We start from the raw sequence: 17184 nt of genomic DNA, 5'->3' as shown, positions 1-17184 counted from the left end.
TGAATTTGCTGCTTAAAGAGGAGGATTCTACATTTTGCTGCAAGCAAAGAGTGTTTGGGAATAACTCACATGCTCAATAACATGAATTGCACGGGCCAGAAGCCTGCTCTGGAAAAATGCTTCCAGGTGACTGATGAGGCTTAAATATTCWCCTCCCCCTGGCACACCTTTTCCTCCAAGCAGGTGTATAAAAACTTCTCTATCTCSTCAAGAGTAGAGAGAAAACAGCAGTTTGATATCACACTGTTAGAACTTGGAAAGCTTATTGTGACTTGCTCCTTGGCAAAAAAATAACCCCCAGGAAAGCTGCARTCCCAAGCAACATTTTGTATTGGCTTCCCTCTAGTGAGGGAGCTGTACAGCCAGACAGGTGCACCTTCATCAAAACCAACAAGGGCACATTCTCTGGAATAAAGAGAAAAAACTGAAACAAATATAAAACAACTGTCTTCTCAGTGGGGCTGTTTGAGGCAGGCTCCAAATTCCACTTTCCCCATCATCACTTTACCAAAGAGTTTTTACATCATTCTCCACTTTCTGTCTCCTCTGTCTATAATCACAACTGATCCTTCTGGAGGTTTTGTGTCTGGCWTTATCCAAGTGCACAATGAGGCCAAATCACAGGATGCACCAGCAATAAGAGAACTGCTCCAGTGTCCTGGTCAATTATTCAAGGTAAAAACTCTAGGTAGTTTGTTCATAACATGTCCAAATGGGCAAAACATCAGCAAAAAAAAAAATCCTCAGGGCTTGAAATTACTATAATTGACTGATGAATTGCAAAGTTGTTTTCTCATTCATGCATTTTAAAGGATTTACTTTCTGCCTATGATCAGATTCAGATCTTGAAAAAGCCCTAACCATTTACAAAGAGCCTGAGATATATTTTTAAACACATTTTCAGGTGCCTGATGGCTCCATGAAACTAAGCAGGCACAAGYACAGCACTCTGTAGGGTCAAAACAAAATTAAGTTACCCAAAAGTGTTAACAACTTATAATCAAGGGCCTCCCTTTTTGCTGCACTTTGATTTACAGAAACTGCAACATTTGTTAGCTGTCACAGACATTGTAAGCTCCAAGCATCGAGGAGGATGGAGGAGAACACTGCCACTTGGTGGAGAAAAGGGGACAGGAAACATTTGTAACTGCTCCAAGTACAAATACTTYCGCAGGGATGTTCCATCTCCCCCCATCCCAGGTGAAGTTCTCAACAGCACGGCTGGTGCAGCTCCACCAGTGCCCCCGCAGCCACACTGCAGCACCGCACTGGGCTGTCTCCASAGTCCSAGTTTTCCCAGTGGCAGCAGGACCKTTAGCTATGATTTAGTATTCAAAAAAGCCTAAAAGGTCAAAGGAGAAAACACTCTTTTTCATTTGTGTTTAAAAACATCTATTATGGACAACATGCTGAGTTTCAGACTCAGATAAGCTTTGCCTCCCTRCTCCTCTTCTCAAATCTTTGCCTTTCATCCCACACTGGGACGGCAGAAATTACAATTTACCTTCCCTTTTATTTATTTCCTTTAATTTACATTTTCAGTTGTGCAGTGTTACTATTGCACAGTCTACCAAGATACCAAATGCTTTATATTTTTTCAGTGTTTCTTTGCTGCCTCACTGAAGCTGAAATGCTGCTCAGTGGCTCTTCTCCACCAGCACAAAATGCACCTGGACAGCAGCACATAAAACTCACTGAAAACAACAGGCTTTTTAAASAAGCCAACATGAATTGTCAGCAGCATATTAAAGCAGMAGCCATACAATTCAGTGGCAAGATTTCTGTCRGCATCATTACTCAGAGAAGAGCTTCTATAGTCTAATTTTGTTCTTTCTTTCTGCCAGATATATTCTCCATTGCACTGAAGCCCTAAAGCCCTTTTAGAGAAGACAGAAATACACACACAGGGCCTTGCTGCAGAATGTGGTAACTTACACCAAATTCATCTTTTAAGGAAAATCTGATTTTTTCTTTCACAGTACACATTTGAATCCAGCACTTTTTTACAGAAACATCTTGCTAGCACATTCATAAAGGCAACAATGTAGAAGTAGAAAAAGGTTAAAAGTGAGAGATTATCTTTTCCTCTCTTTCAAAAAAAAAAATATTTATTGCAACAGGGAAAGGAGACCATACATTCCATTTCCAAGTGCCTGGATGCTATTTCCCACAATGGAACTTTATCAGCTGCAGTGCAGCTATCAAGATTTCCAGCTGTGCATCCCTATAAATCCATAAGAATATTGTGGGACCTCGAGGAAGGTGCTGCAATAAAACCAATGCAAGCAGAATAACTAAACACATTCATCTCATTGCCTTCATCTCAGACTATCAAAACCCTGTGGTAAACCAAATTCTCTACAGAATTTCACTTTGCAGCACAGTTCTCTGGCTTCTTTAGCTGAGTTTAGGAACTACTGCATCCTTGAGGAAGCTGCTGGATAAAATAAATGCCTTTGCAATAATTAACCACTCAGCATCCCTGACTAACAGGTCTGCTTGTATTGAACTAAATAAAAAATTTAAGCACAGCTGTCTATAAAATTTAAAATGGATTTGGTCTTTTGTCCTCCAGCTTTTAGCCTGATCCATGCTCCTGTGTGCTGTTAAAAATCTGCTGYTCAGCAGACACAAGGTGTAATTCCAAGATAAAGGTGATTTCAACTATTTAAGATAGCTATTATCTGAKGATCTTACTTCACTTTTTAAATTTATCTATGACCTTTATGAAACTGCTTCATTCAGAAGGACAGAGCTGGAGACAACTGGATTGACTGTGACACATTTCATGGCCTCTGAGAGCACAGGATCATTTACTCATTATGTTGTTCTAAATGAAGATACTATTCCAACTGATCATACAGAATTCTGTACTGGATGCCRCAGCTCCCAGATCACTGCAAAATAGGTGAGATGCTGTCAGAAAACCYCAGATTTAATGCACAACATGACTAAACTCATGAAGGCAGACCTTGATTGTAGCCTGTTAACTGCCTTTGGCAGAAGCTAGGACTAAAGTCAAAAACACAGGTTAAAGCTACAAAAGGTATGGAACTAACTACAGATCACAAATTAACACCAAGCCATGCTGTTAAAACTTACTCCTCTTGAACTGAGCTTCCCCCCCACCACCAGACCACACTTTCAAATACCTTTAGGTCACCAGCCTCAGGTTTTTCAGTCTCTGAATCGTCATCTTCCTACAAGACAAGAATTTACAGGATTAAGCTTAAAGAGCAGGCCTGGCAAGCAACTGCACTTACAGCAAAGGGCATTCAGCAGCCCAGCAGCAGTCCAAGACCCTTTCCATGGAGGTTAGTTTTGTCCCACCCACTCATAACCAGAAAACAAGTCCTACAGTCAGGRAAAGAAGTGTTTATTTGGTTTTGGAGGAGTTTGGCACACAAAAACATCACTCAGTAGCAGTTGCTCACTGCAAAACTCATGCAGCTCTGGAATGTTCAGAACTAGACAACAGGAAGCAGCAGAACTGGGAAAAAATGCATTTGTTCTTTGAGAGCTGTCTCCTCCAGCTGGCAGGTGGGTGATTGAAGAGCCTCTGTTCAGCAGCACCCACAGAAAAAGCAGYTTTTGCAGGACCTGTGATAGTCCCAAGCATCAGCAACACACACAGGACACAGAGCTGGCCTGCCACCAAACCAAACATGCAGGCTGGGAGAGGGCCTGGCCTAGCACCAGGTTCCAGGGATCCAGCAGACACAGCTTTCTTGGTGGGGCAGAGCTCTCATGCCTCACCTGCAGACGTGAACCTCCACAGAAAGCAACACCTACAAATTTCAGATAGCAGTCACAACTTTTTAAAATGTATTTTATGAGCCACAAATAAAGCAAAGAACTGGGCAAACTTCTGTCCTGCATGAGCTTAAAATCCTGAACACAGCATTGTGTGAAAACCCACACCACATGAGCAGGAAGCTCCAGTTTGGTCCCCACTGGCAGTAAATCTGCTGCCTCCTTATGGGACATCCCCCAGGTACCCCTTTTTCTAGACATAAATTCATACWCTGGGTTCAGAACAAAGTCTGAGGAGCAGAAAGTGTTTTTCACACTCGCACAACTCAGCAAAACAGATTTTCCTCCAAACTTTCCCACAAATTTCAATGCTGCCCCCAAAACAAGAACTTGGTGTTTCAACTTCAAAAAGAGATACAAAAGAAGTGAAATGATAGGTGCAACTGAAAGGAAGAGTTTACAAGGAATTGCCCACCTCAGACTACTGACACATGAACAACTTCTGATAAGGCAAGCTAGAGACTGACCACTCAATCATGTCAGGGGGTTTTAATAACTGAATTAAGATGCCTCTCTCGCAGATGTGAGACATCAAACTCCTTCACTTCAGCTACTCTCCAGCTTCCCTTTCTGAAAGATGCACATATATCATTCAGTCCTGACTGTCAAAGATTAATCACAGTGAGTTTGTAACTAGAAAAGAACCAAGGAACTTGGTTACTCATCACAAATGAGATCTCTCCCCTCCACAGTACCACTTCTATTACATAGATAAAAGTGATCTTTATTGAAGAAATAATGAGTTGAATTATTCATGTTGCAGACACTAAATTTAACAGCTCTCAAAAACTCCTAACCTAGCAGGGAATAACATTAACAAACGAAGCAGCATTACTGAGAACTGCCTTTGAAARAAACAGAGGCTTTTCAGTCACTGTTGAGGCAGTTCAAATATCCAYTGAGCTGTACAGACTCAAAGCCTGAGTTTCACTCATCCAGCTTTCTACAAATGACTCACGTGAGCTACAAGCACAAACTACAGCAAAGAAGTTTTCAAGTCTGCTCAGAGAATATTTAATACAAAAAAYGTGAAAAGTACCTTGTGCAACCTGCACTGTAACCACAAACCCATGCAAGATCCACTGGCTGACACCAGAGTGAAYGACTGTCATTACCTGAACAGCAGCTGATGATGGACAGCTGCAACCTCCACCAAAACTGTGCAAGCCATAAAGCCACCCCATTTACAACCCATTTCCAATGCAACTAAACACAGCTGACCTTGGCAAGCACCTGGATCACACACAGGGCTTCCTTTGAAGTAAAGAGACCTCATTGAAACAGAGTCTAGAAGTGCTCGATATAAAAAGAATCACTGAAGCAATAAAGAAGTTTCACTGCTTTGCTAAGGGAAACACCAGGAGCAACAGAACAGAACTAAAAGCATGAACAAGAGTCTGAGAAATTCCTTGGCTGCTACTTGGGCAGACAGATGGAAGAAAATAAAGTCTCATAAGAAACTGATCTAACACGCACAAAGTACATTTCAGCAAGGAAAAGTTACAAGAACAGCCCTGTTTTTTTGGCTGTGTGGTAAAGAACAAGMACAGGGACAAGATAACAGAGGGCTAAGCAAAAGGTTGATGATAAAGAAAGGAGATGAGACCTTGCCCTTTTCACCTCCAAACTTACTGTTTCACTCCCCCAAACACAGGGCAGAACTACACATCCTTCTGTGTGATGCAGCTGCATTCACAGGCTGTGAGCTCCTTGCCCTGGCTCATCACACATCAGTTATCTCAGTATTCAGGTGATACCAGACATGTGCCATGCACCTGTGACAGACAAAAGCCACCCACATGTAGACAGGACACTGTTACATCAAGGTAACCTGATGTAGTGAGTGGATTGAACTACACACAAAAGAAAACTTTAAGACAGCACAGAATTTTATTCTTTTTTATCCACCACCTAACAGTGTGGTCCTCTTACAAGGCTCTTATATATCAACTATGTTTAAAGAATGGCTTTTAGTTGGAGTGGCTGTGAAAGCCTTTTTCCCATAACAGAGTCAAACGACACCAACACAGTCAATAACAACAACATTTGCTATGCCAAGCTGCTGATGGGTTTCAGGGCAAATGTTTTCTACTTAAAAACAACGAGAGAAGGAGTAGTTGGAAAACGCTAAAACCCATACCAGGCGTCAGACATTCTGGGTTTCATCACGTGTCGCTACTCGGGGGCTTTTTCTGAGACAGAAAAGCTYCTGCAACCTGTGTAATGGGTCACGGCAAGCTCTCGGAGCGGGGAGGTACTTACTGACTGTCTGCTGTTATCATCATCCTCCTCTTCGTACCCTTCCTCGTCCCCGTCCAGGCGGGTAAAGTCGTCTTCTCCGTACCCAACTGAGACCAGGCCTCCTTTTTCTCCTGAGGACGAAGAGCAAAGGAAAATCGTGAGAAAAGGGGAGCCGGCAGCGAGCGGGGCCTTCCCCTCACAGAGGGAAAGGTGCCAGGCCGGCGCGGGCCGCGCGGGGGAACCCTGGCACCCCGGCCCACGGCCCAACCCCGCCCTCACCCATGGGCGCTCCCCCATCGCTCCCCGCCGTGCCGGCCTCGCTRTCCGACTCCGGGTCCGAGTCCTCGGCGTAAACCGCCAGCGAGGAGAGAACGCTGCGCTTCGCCGCCGCCATCTTCCGCCCCGGCCGCGGCGCACTTCCGGCGCGCAGAGATGACGCAGCGGTGCGGTCACCATGGCAACGCTGCCCTTCTTCCGCCCTCAGCGGGCTCCCGGTGCAATGGTGGAATGCCCCCCTCACAGCCAGAGGAGAAATCCCTCAGCGGGCTCACGGCCGTAGGAGAAAACCCTCAGCGAGGCGGAGCGGAACGCCTGGGAGGTGATGGCGGGGGAGAGGGGATAAAAATTGCGCGGGCTGGCCCTTTAATTTGAATTCATGAATTGAATGCTTCTGACGTCATTTTGTGGCGCCGCGACAGCACCTGGCGGGTCCGGGGGGGGGGGGGGGGGGGGGGGGGGGGGGGGGGGGGGGGGGGGACAGGGGACACGGTGGGTGGAGGGACACAGACCTTGGGAAGGGGGCGGTGGGTGAGAAGAAGCCGCTGGCGCCCATAACCCCCTGCTTGTCGGGTGCGCGCGTGTCTGCAGGCAGCGAGGCCACCCCACTGCTGTGCCCCATGGGGAGGGGGCTGACCCAGAGTAAACGTATTGGGGCTCTCTCCAGCGAGGGGACCTGGATAAGCATCCMTGAGRGAGCCGAATAAAGGSRRAGTGTGGCAGGGCAGCYATYGGGGAGGTCGTGAARGAGGTGGTGGGACGGGGCAGGCCTSGGGCRGAGGAGGGTGGCAGCTTTCGGGTCTAGCTCAGGTTCCTGTCACCCTTTGCAGCGTCCTTAGGATGAGCGGGAAGGCTCCYCCGGGCCTGGAGGGCAGGGTCCGGAAGACACTGCAGAAGGTCTTCGGRTTCGAGTCTTTTAAGACTTCCCTGCAGGAAAGTGCGACCATGGCTGTGGCGAGAGGTGAGGCTCRGCRTGGGAGGTGTGTGGAACACGGCCGGGTGTCCATCTCCCTGTGGGTGTGACACTGCAGGAGTTGGTATTGTGTCTGCTCTGAGGAGATGTCACCTGGACTGAGCAGGATCACCCATCCCTCCTCTGCTCTGAGATGGTTTTGGTGGCCCAGGAGCACATGCTGCAGGCGAGCTCTGCATCTTCTCCTTTCATTTGTTTTGTAACACCATCATTGCATCAGCCATGGAAATGGTAAAGTGCAGCATTGTTGGTGCCTTCTCTGGTTCTCTCCTCACACCTGCCAGTGTKTTGGTGGTCAGATGACATCAAACCTGTTAACATTCAGATATTTTCAGAGTAAAACTGCCCTTGTGTTAGAGGCAATGCAAGCAGAGGACTTGATTTCTTGGCATAGCTGGGAGCCTCAGAATCCTGGGGCCATTAGCAGAAACATGTTYGTGCTGGTGTTGACACACACCCAGCACCCAGCTGGGGGTGGACAGGCAGCTCACACAARCAAGCTGCCAGCTCCTGCAGCAGCTGTCTCTGTGAATCAGAACAGTGCCAGCTCAGGATTTTGTCACAGTTTCCATCTATGGCCACTGATTGTTGTTAACAGACCTGTCAGAAGTGGGGTTCAGGGGGTCTCTGCCTGGTAACCTGGGGTCACTGGCACCTTTCTGGCTTGAAYTGGATCCTGGTTAGTGTGGGAACAATCACTCACTGCAGGATATTATTGACGTGGTTGAGATTTCCAAATCCTGTTTCATATAAGAGATCTTTCTGGGATAAACTTTAGGGGATGTGGTAAAGATCTGTCATGAGGTTGGTAATGTAGTAAGTGGAGGTCTGTAAAATGCGTGAAAGCAGTTGTTCTGGAGGAGATTCAGCATGAATAGCTTGTTTAACTTCTCTTTATCTTGGTTTCTGTGTGTCTTCTGGTACTTCTGAATAGCTGCCTCTGAATGTTTACAAAGCAGTCTGAGATTCTTTGAAGGAAACCACGGCAGGCACGCAAAGTATTGCTGTGGTGTTAGAACCTAAAATGAACCTAAATGCCACCTGGTACATGCACCTATGTGCTGTTCCTGCCCACCCTGGGAACTCACAGCACTCAGAGGCCTTRAGCTTTGTTCTGTTGTTTTTGCAGGTGAGAAGGATGTCTTTGTTTGCATGCCCACAGGGGCAGGGAAATCCCTGTGCTACCAGCTTCCTGCAGTTCTGGCAGTGGGCATCACCATTGTCATTTCACCTCTGATTGCACTGATTCAGGTAACTGTCTCCTGTTAGCTGGGGAGTAGCAGTCAGGGAAGGGGTTGGGAGACTCTGGAGGAACAGCTGCCTCATGTCTTTCTGCCCACGAGTCTCTGCTGCTGACCTGCCTCTGGATTCTCTTGATGTCTCAGGTGCTTTCCTTACCCTGGGATAGGTGAAGACAGCAGAGTATCTCTGGTATCATACTTTGTATTTCTCTAAAAGGATGTTTCTTTCTTTACTAATAAACGTTTTTTTTATATCTGGGCCTTGCTCCATTTTCTCCAGACAGAAGCAGCAAAGCATAGTAACTCAAATGGACCAAAAGATGGTTCTTTCCCACAAAAAAAMCCCTGCCACTTTACCTATAAAGTAATAACTCCAGGAGTGATGAAGCTGCCTTTGAAGACAGAATTAATTCTGCATCAAAACATCTTTTTGTTGCAGTCCATCTGTGATGGGAAGAAGCTGGTTTAGCAGAGCTGCTCCATAAGCACTTTTATCTGTGAGACTTTTTTCCRTCTATTTTGTCTTTTCTACTGTTTCATCACCTGTTGGGAGAAACAATTCCCTGTAAAAGCAGCTGTAGCATTGCTTAGACTTGTGTAACTTCTGATTAGCTGCATGAGATCTGGTGCTGCAAGGTTTAGTGTTTATTTGTGAAATAATTTTAACTCCTTTACAGTCTCACTGTAATACACATTAAGAACTAAAGCAGGCTAGCTGATATATCTCATTGAGATGTTAGGAATATTGTATTTGTTCCAAGTGTGAGGATTTCTAATTAAACTCCAGCATGGCTAATATTAGTGAAATGGATGTTAAGAAATACCATTGATAAGAGAGATATAGATAGGGTGAGATGGGCTCTATGAGTCTTAGGGAGGACTAAACCCCCAGAGTCTTCCCATCAAGCCCTGAGAAGGGGTGGCTGTATCTGAAATGATCAYGATGTATTTCATCATCGTTTTGTGGCCAAACTTCAAGAGTTCAGTCAGGGTAGYTCATTATAGGGAAGACTGAGGGGTGGTTTTGTGAACAGAAACAGATATTAAATCAATGACTAAACCAGATATTGAGTGGAATAATGGGATATCTGTTTTTCAGAACTATTCAGATCCTGACATGTTAGGTGCTAGTCAAGTGCAGGTGAACAGCTTGGTGAGGGGAAGTGAATTTGTAAGCCCAGTGTTCGTCTGGATGCAATGCCACGTTTTATTCTAGGTTTTCATGACATGATTCTCATCCAGGCTTCTGATTCTGCTGCAGCGATGATTTGTATCCTTTGTATTTGTGATCCTTGTATTTTGTCCTCAGTTATATTAGAACATCCTTCAGCTGTTTTGGAGTGAAATGCACCCTGTTCTTGCAGGGTGGGAGTGTTCATTTTCTGTCTGTGACAACTCCATAGAGTAAATACTGAGATGTGTTGGTGGCTTGTTCAGCTCACAGTGCCTGTGATGAGTTGTTTTGCACAGATCCCTGCTGATGTTCCCTAGCAGCAAAAAGACTTCCTTAAAATTAATGTATGAACAAAAAGTTGGATGTAAGAGCTGGACAGAGCTCACAGGTGAACATAAAGGCATTTAGAGTTGAAGTTATAAATAACAGGACAGCTGTGTGCTGTCCTGGGATTTGATCCTGGAAGTGGAAGCTGGGGCCTCACCTGGATCTCCAGATTAATCTTTCTTGATGCTGGTGACTTGTTTTGCTCCTATTTAATTTTCATTTCAATTTTGTACTTTCTCTAGGATCAAGTGGATCACCTGCTAGCCCTGAAGATCAAAGCCTGCTCTCTGAACTCCAAACTGTCCRCCCAGGAGAAGAAAACCATCCTGGCTGACCTGGAGAGTGAGAAACCCCGAGTAAAACTCCTGTACATCACCCCAGAGATGGCAGCTGCCTCTTCCTTTCAGCCAACACTGAACTCCCTGGTGTCCAGAAACCTGCTGTCCTACCTGGTCATTGATGAAGCTCACTGTGTGTCCCAGTGGGGACACGATTTCCGACCCGACTACCTGCGCCTGGGCGCTCTGCGTGCCCGCATCCCCCACACCCCCTGCGTTGCCCTGACTGCCACTGCCACCAAGCAGGTCCAGGATGACGTGGTGGCAGCACTCAAGCTCAAGCAGCCACTTTCCACCTTTAAGACTCCTTGTTTCAGATCTAACTTGTTCTATGATGTGCAGTTCAAAGAGCTCCTGACTGATCCGTATGCCAACTTGAAGGATTTTTGYGTGAAGGCTCTGGAAGTGAAGGGCGCCACTGGGGTAGGTTTTGCCTTTAGAGAAGAAAACTAAACTGGACAAAAGCAACCTTAACGGCCCTTGATCTTCTAGGGTTTGGTGTGGCCCTGCCAGGTCTGTGGYAGGAAAGGAGGAGGTCCCAGGAAGGAAAGTGCTTGTGTGTATTTTCTAAATCCTCTGAAAGTGCACACATATGTTTTTTAATTCCTCTAAAACAGTTAGAATGTAAAGGCTGTGTTCCTGTCAGAGGTGTCCTCAGAAGGGGGTTGGTCTAAAGGATAATTGATTAGGAATATGGGACAAGCATTTCCATCCTGATCTGGGTGATCWTTGTGTGTTTGTGTTCTGCTCTTTTAGTGATGGGGAGGGTGAACAGAAGCATTTGAAGTGTTGAATTCCCTGTTCTAACACTAATTCCCAGATTAACTCCCAGCAGCTCTGCTATAACCTCTGCACCTGGGTGTGTTTGTGAGATGCCTCTTGCCTGTGTCTGCTGGGAGGGGATGAGGGGGCTGGATTTGCAGCTTTGTTGGTTGACTCCAAGCAGTGTCCTGGCCTTTTTCTCCTGGCTCCCAGGTGTACTCTGGCTGTGGCATCGTGTACTGCAGGATGAGGGATGTGTGTGACCAGCTGGCCATTGAGCTGAGCTACCGAGGGCTGAAAGCCAAGGCCTACCATGCAGGTACTGGAGTCTGCATCTTTCAATAGCTGGGAGAACTGAACAGTGCCACCTGGGTTGGGGCTGCCTGGAAAAGAGCTTTCTAGGCAYGCTCTGCACTGTCAGTTCTGTGAGGTAAGTGCAGGGCCTTCACYACAGTGGCATCCCCTTCTCTCCAGAGCTGTTGATTTTGTTGGATCCTGCAYGGCCTGAATGTAACAACTGCTTTTATCCTGGGTGGGGAGCTAGATGCTCTCTTTGGAGCAGAAGCAGCTGCTCCTGACTTCTGCTTGGTGCCAGGCCAGTTTAAACACAACCAAGAGAGGAGTGTGTACATCAGTGAGTTTCAGTGAGGGAGTTGACTTGCAGTGGGGGAATGGAGCAGAAAGAAAATCCCCTTGTTTTTCTTTCTTTCTTTCTGATTTTTGGTGGGTTTTTTGTGTTATTTTATTTTTTGTGGTGTTGTTCACTTTCTTCTCTTTTCCTTCCCAGGACTCAAGGCAGCTGACAGGACTTCAGTCCAGAATGAATGGATGGAGGAGAAGATCCCTGTCATTGTTGCAACCATCAGTTTTGGAATGGGAGTAGACAAAGCAAACGTCAGGTGTGTGAGGCTGCATGTTGTGCACCACCAGAGACTGAAACCTGAGCAGGGGGAAGGAAAAGTTTCAGTCTCTCTGTTACCTGATACACCTGACTCAAGTGCCTGATGAACACTTGCTAAAACCAACAAAACCAGTGCTGGAGAGTTTTTATTTTTAGAAGCAGCAAAAACAAACCTGGGAGGGCTTTGTAAAAACATTAAACACAAGGCAGCAGAGCTCCTCTTTGCCAGTCATCCTCAAAATCAAGAAACTTGAGGAATGCTTTTCTGCCACACCCTCCAGGGTTTCAGAAAGCCATCTCAGTGCAATCACAGCTGTCTCTTTCACTTCTCTTAGTGCAGTAGTTGCTGTTGAAAAGAATTGGAAAGAAAATCTGAACCCAAAATAATTCGTTCACACCCTACTAAAATAGAGCCAGCTGTTTTTGGAGATCTCTTGCAATGCAACGGGGAAAAAGTAGCCCTTCACAAATGGCAATAACTATATAAAAACCAGCTCTGGTCCAAGGRCAGAAACTTTGCACGTGGTTTCAATTGCTGTTCCTCTGAGATTGCTGTCACTGTAAGGGCTCTGTGTTRGAATTCCTGCCCTGCAATATATCTCTGCTGAGTTATTGTGATACTTGCCAGAGGGATAATTCAGGTGCAGCTCAGACAACACCCACAACAGGCCAGATCTCTAAAATCCACATACACAAGTTGCTGTCAACACTGTGTGAGTGGGACAGGATATCACTGAGCCAATCCCATCAGTTCACAGCTGTGCCATCCTCTGCCTGTGTCACTGTGCTGCCAGGAAACAGGATCCCAGAGCAGTGACAATTTTACTCCTTGATGCATCTTTCCAAACAGAGAAAGCAGGAGTCTCGTAGGACATGAATTAATGACCTACTGAAGCCACTCTGCCTTGTCCAGTGGTCATTAAAAAGGGCACAGAATAACTGATATGAGTAGGGCTGTGAGAGTGAAATATAACGGTAATGTGCTTGTAATCTGGTTAGTTTACAAGGAATTGAGTTAAAGTGGTTCTTCACAGGATTWWAAAAAAAATATTTTAAAGGACATTGCACCCAAGTGTAGTTAATGAGGCATTGCTGCTTAGCCTTTGCTCTGTGTTGGCAGATTCCTGAGTATTCGTGCCATATGTTATCAGATAAGATCAGGTCTGACAACTTCTGGAGATGACTGTTCTGGACAAAAAGGAAAACAGAGGTGGTGTCTCTGTTTTTCTGATGGAATCTGCTCCTCTCTCTTCACTGTCAGTTCAGTTCTGCTTAAAATTATTTATCAATTTATTCAGCAAACTTCCTGATGGGGTTTTAATGTGCAGGGCCCTGATGCTTCCTGCTTGGCCCATTTTTGGGCTATTTGTGTTTGAAGAAACATGTTTGCTCGCTTTTGTCATTTAATCTTTAGCTACACCCATATGCATCATGCCTGCCCTTGGGTCATGCTGGCTTTGAGGCAGACTTAAAAACATTGGCAGCATTACCATGCTGTCAAATACTCTCAAAACAGGTATAAGCTGAATTGCTGAATAGTCAGGTACAAGCAGGTCTAAAGCAGTCTTGCAGTGCTGTGTTGTAAACCTTCCTTCAGAGATTACATAAAATTTAGTAATGATTCTGTAGTCTTATTTGCCTTCACCTGCAAGTGAGCACAGTGAGGTGGAGTTTCCCATGGAGATTTTGGCAAAGAAGTGTCTTTTTAAAACTAAGTATTTAAAAATGTGTTTTGCAATGGTGCAGTTGTCATAAATATGTTGGGGTTTTTTAATTAATGCTGTATTTTATGGAAAATCTCCCAAACTTCTTAATTCAATGTCCTTATTCTCACTCTTCATAGCTGCACAATTGCATGCACATTTGGGATATTCATGTGCTCTATCCATTTGGAGTGACATCCTGCTCACATGCTGTCCRGGTGCATTTGTTTCCTTACAGCTCTGCTACTTTACAGGTCTTGTGTATTAGGAGGAGTTAAACTTCAGTGTGCAAAACCCCTTGCTGTGCTCAATCCTCTTTTGTGTTTTGCTGCCCTGTTTTTTGCTGTTGATGCCCACAGACACCACACTGGTGTGTGTGGTGCTCTGAGGAACCTGCAGCCTCATGTTTCCTGTTTTACCCCATGCAGATTTGTTGCCCACTGGAATATTGCCAARTCAATGGCTGGATATTACCAAGAGTCTGGCAGAGCTGGGAGAGATGGAAAACCATCCTTCTGCCGCCTTTATTACTCAAGGAATGACCGGGATCAAGTCAGCTTCCTGATCAAAAAGGAGCTCTCTAACATCCAGGTGAGAGCTGCAGAACAGCACCCACCTGCCTGGGTACACTGCCTTGGCTCTGGCCTGGTTTGCCTGCAGTAACCTCTGATTATGAGGTGAAATGAGATTTTCTGGGTCTAGAACTTTCTGGAGCCCTGTTTCAAGGGATAGCAGAAGGAAGGGAGAAGGCTGCTAGAGCCAACTGTGTATGGAGGCCCATTCTGCTCTATATGGTGAGCAGAAGTTGGAGCAGAGGGAGGGAGGTGTTTGTTCCTGTTTGCCAATATTGCTCAGAAGRGTTGGAGTTGGTCATTGCTAGAGCTACTCTATTCTGTGTGTATTTAAATTGAAGACTATAGTTCCTGTCCCCATCTACTTTCAGGAAAAAAAAGGCACCTTAAAAGACTCTGACAAAGCCATGATGACAGCTTTTGATGCCMTTGTGCACTTCTGCGAGGAGCTGGGGTGAGTGCACTTCTTTCAAACATCACTGTTAATGTTGGGGAAAACATGCCTTGTTCCTGCCAGGAAACTGTTATGGCTGAGATCCTGAGAATATGTCCCTGGGAAATCTCTCATCACTTCCACCTCTGAGTTAACTGAGATGTTGGTYTTGGAGTCTGACCATGTGATTGGGGGATGTGTAATTCTCTGGTGATGTATTTTACAATATTCAGTCTTTGATGATGGGTTGACTTAGTTGCATTTGCTCTTGTTTTGAGTCTCCTCCTTCTCTACATCACCTCCCTCCTAAGGGAACAAACAGAAAGCCATGGGATGCAAGCATTTAGATTTAATGTTTCTGTAAATCTCAGTGTCTGCACTCTGCAAAGCGTCTGTGATTCTCATTGACCTTAGAAGGAGCTGGTGGTGCTTAGAATATTTCAGAAACAGGCTTAAATTAGGGATGTGTCCCATCTAAATGCAGACTAGCAACCACAACATGCCATGTTCAGGTTTAGTTCATGCCTTGCATGCTGTAATTTTACTAATTGCTGTTCTGTGCTGGATAAAACATCAAAGTTATAATTTTGCCAGGAAGAGAGCAGTATGTGTACACTAACTGCAAATGGTTCTTTGTGTGTCTTGCTTACAAGTTCTTCACTTTGTTTCATTTTTCACACCTGGGTCTAGGACAGCTTTTCCAGTATGAATGTAACATAGTGCTTGATTTCTGGTGCCTTTGTGAGTGTGTTCTCTCCTGGTAGTCACATTTGGTAAACAAAACCTAGGGTTATGGGATAGTCTTGCTAGTACTGAAGTGTGGTGCAAAGCTGAGCCTGGGGCACTTCTTTGCCTAAAGTCAAGGTGATGCTGGGAAGTAGCTGCTGGGAGGCTTCTTGCTCTGAGAWTTTGAGGCATTTGTCTGAGCAGCTCTGCACCTTCTGGGGCATGTTCCCAACTCACAGATGGCTGYTGTGGCTGGGTTTTGTATAATAATAGAATGATTTGGGTTCAGACAGACCTTAAAGACTACCTAGGTCAGCCCCCTGCTATGGGGGACTGACAGCCTTCCCCTAGACCAGGCTGCTCCAAGCCCCATCCAACCTGGCCTTCCAGGGATGGGGCATCCCTTAACTTCTCTGGGCAATCTGTGCCAGTGTCTCACCACCCTCAAAGTAAAAATCTGAGTAAGGGAGTATCAGTGACATAATTAGAAATCACATCTCCCAGATTTTTTCATCCTTGACTCAGCTKGGTACATTTTTCCTACAACTTGGGATGTGCATCCAGAATCACATATTGCAGCACCTTTGATTCGTTTTCCTGTTTATAACTCTACAGGAGACTGAGGGCATATGGAAAGAAAAGCCACGTTGCATTTCTGTTTTACATATTGAATCAATAGAGTTCTACTCACTGTCCAAACAGTGAAAGCAAACCTGAAACTCTGACCTTGCAAGGTTATAAATAAGAACAAATAAAGGCACACTGTGTACTGGTAGCAAGTTTTTGTATAGTATATTTAGGCTATTGTCTGAGCATGACAGGAGCACAATGGTATTCTCTGCTTTTAGAGAATGGGTTCAGACAAAGCTTTCAGTGGTCAGAGTTTCTTATTGCTCTTTTGCAAGGTGAAAAAATCACAACTCATGTAGCTGCAGCAGCAGAAGACATTTTTATCAGTTTTAGGTGGTGGCTGACCATTTGCCACCTGTGATTGGTGGTTTAGCTTGAAAGGTGAAAATCAGGCAGAGACTTTGGTATTGGCAAATGTCCCTGAATCCAGACAGCCTTGTATGTTGAGTTTTTTRTGACCTGCAGAACAACTTGCTGGCACTGGGACATTGCTCTTGATGCAGGAAAGTTGCATGTGGTGAAATAACCACTCAGGGAGAGGAGATGAGAGAGCTTTCTGTGAACAGCACAATCAGGTTGTACCATGGCAGGTTCTTGCTCAGCTGTACCAYGTTCTGTGTCCCCACTTTGCTGTCTATGAGCCACGCCGTGTGTGCCTTGGAGATGAGCAGCACCCAAAGATAGCAGCAAATAAAATGAGAGCAATAAAAACAAGACAGAAGAYGCCAATCACCACCAGCCCTCCAAGAGCCCAGTCACTTGCTGTAATCAGTCTCTTTAGTTCTTCCAGAACTGAGGATGCCTCTTGCTCTGGTGACATGCTGGCTTCCACCCTGCTGGGGGCAGACAACAACAGGGTCAGGTGTTGGTGTGTCCTCTCCATGCCCTCAGCCACTGCCCCAAAACCAGCAAAGTATCTGTGCCTGTGTGCATCCCCCTCCAAAAGAAGAGTCACCCATCACACAAAACCAGAAGAAATGCAGCTGAGGCATATTTCACAGTCAGATCTATAGAAATATAAAGAGGAGAAGCTTCCTCTTTAGTTGAGATTTATTTTAATAATACCTTATAAAT

The 17184-nt window shown here is 45.4% G+C and overlaps 2 protein-coding genes across 5 annotated transcripts in view; one reads left to right on the top strand and one right to left on the bottom strand.

The window, feature by feature from the left end:
- Positions 1–6470, bottom strand: part of SAP30BP (SAP30 binding protein) — a 29267-nt gene extending 22797 nt beyond the window's left edge. Inside the window, exons 1-3 of one of the 2 annotated variants that reach the window (XM_057381405.1) lie at positions 6334–6470; positions 6076–6185; positions 3153–3200 (exon numbers count right to left, since the gene is read on the bottom strand). In XM_057381405.1, the coding sequence (XP_057237388.1) occupies positions 3153–3200; positions 6076–6185; positions 6334–6448 (273 nt within the window). In that variant the 5' untranslated portion in view covers positions 6449–6470. The remainder of the gene's footprint in view (positions 1–3152; positions 3201–6075; positions 6186–6333) is intronic. The other variant, XM_057381406.1, reaches the window with a different exon arrangement.
- A 39-nt stretch (positions 6471–6509) lies between these two features.
- Positions 6510–17184, top strand: part of RECQL5 (RecQ like helicase 5) — a 37744-nt gene continuing 27069 nt past the window's right edge. For 2 of the 3 annotated variants that reach the window (XM_057381403.1, XM_057381402.1), the window contains exons 1-8: positions 6511–6652; positions 7161–7291; positions 8433–8554; positions 10288–10806; positions 11359–11464; positions 11933–12044; positions 14178–14340; positions 14693–14775. In XM_057381403.1, the coding sequence (XP_057237386.1) occupies positions 7171–7291; positions 8433–8554; positions 10288–10806; positions 11359–11464; positions 11933–12044; positions 14178–14340; positions 14693–14775 (1226 nt within the window). In that variant the 5' untranslated portion in view covers positions 6511–6652; positions 7161–7170. Of the gene's footprint in view, positions 6653–7160; positions 7292–8432; positions 8555–10287; positions 10807–11358; positions 11465–11932; positions 12045–14177; positions 14341–14692; positions 14776–17184 lie in introns of all 3 variants that reach the window. The other variant, XM_057381404.1, reaches the window with a different exon arrangement.

This window comes from Malurus melanocephalus, unplaced genomic scaffold (genome assembly GCF_030028575.1).
Source record: "Malurus melanocephalus ecotype Western Australia unplaced genomic scaffold, MMel_1.1 scaffold_509, whole genome shotgun sequence".
NCBI lineage: Eukaryota > Metazoa > Chordata > Aves > Passeriformes > Maluridae > Malurus > Malurus melanocephalus.
This window is presented reverse-complemented; position numbering and strand designations above follow the sequence as displayed.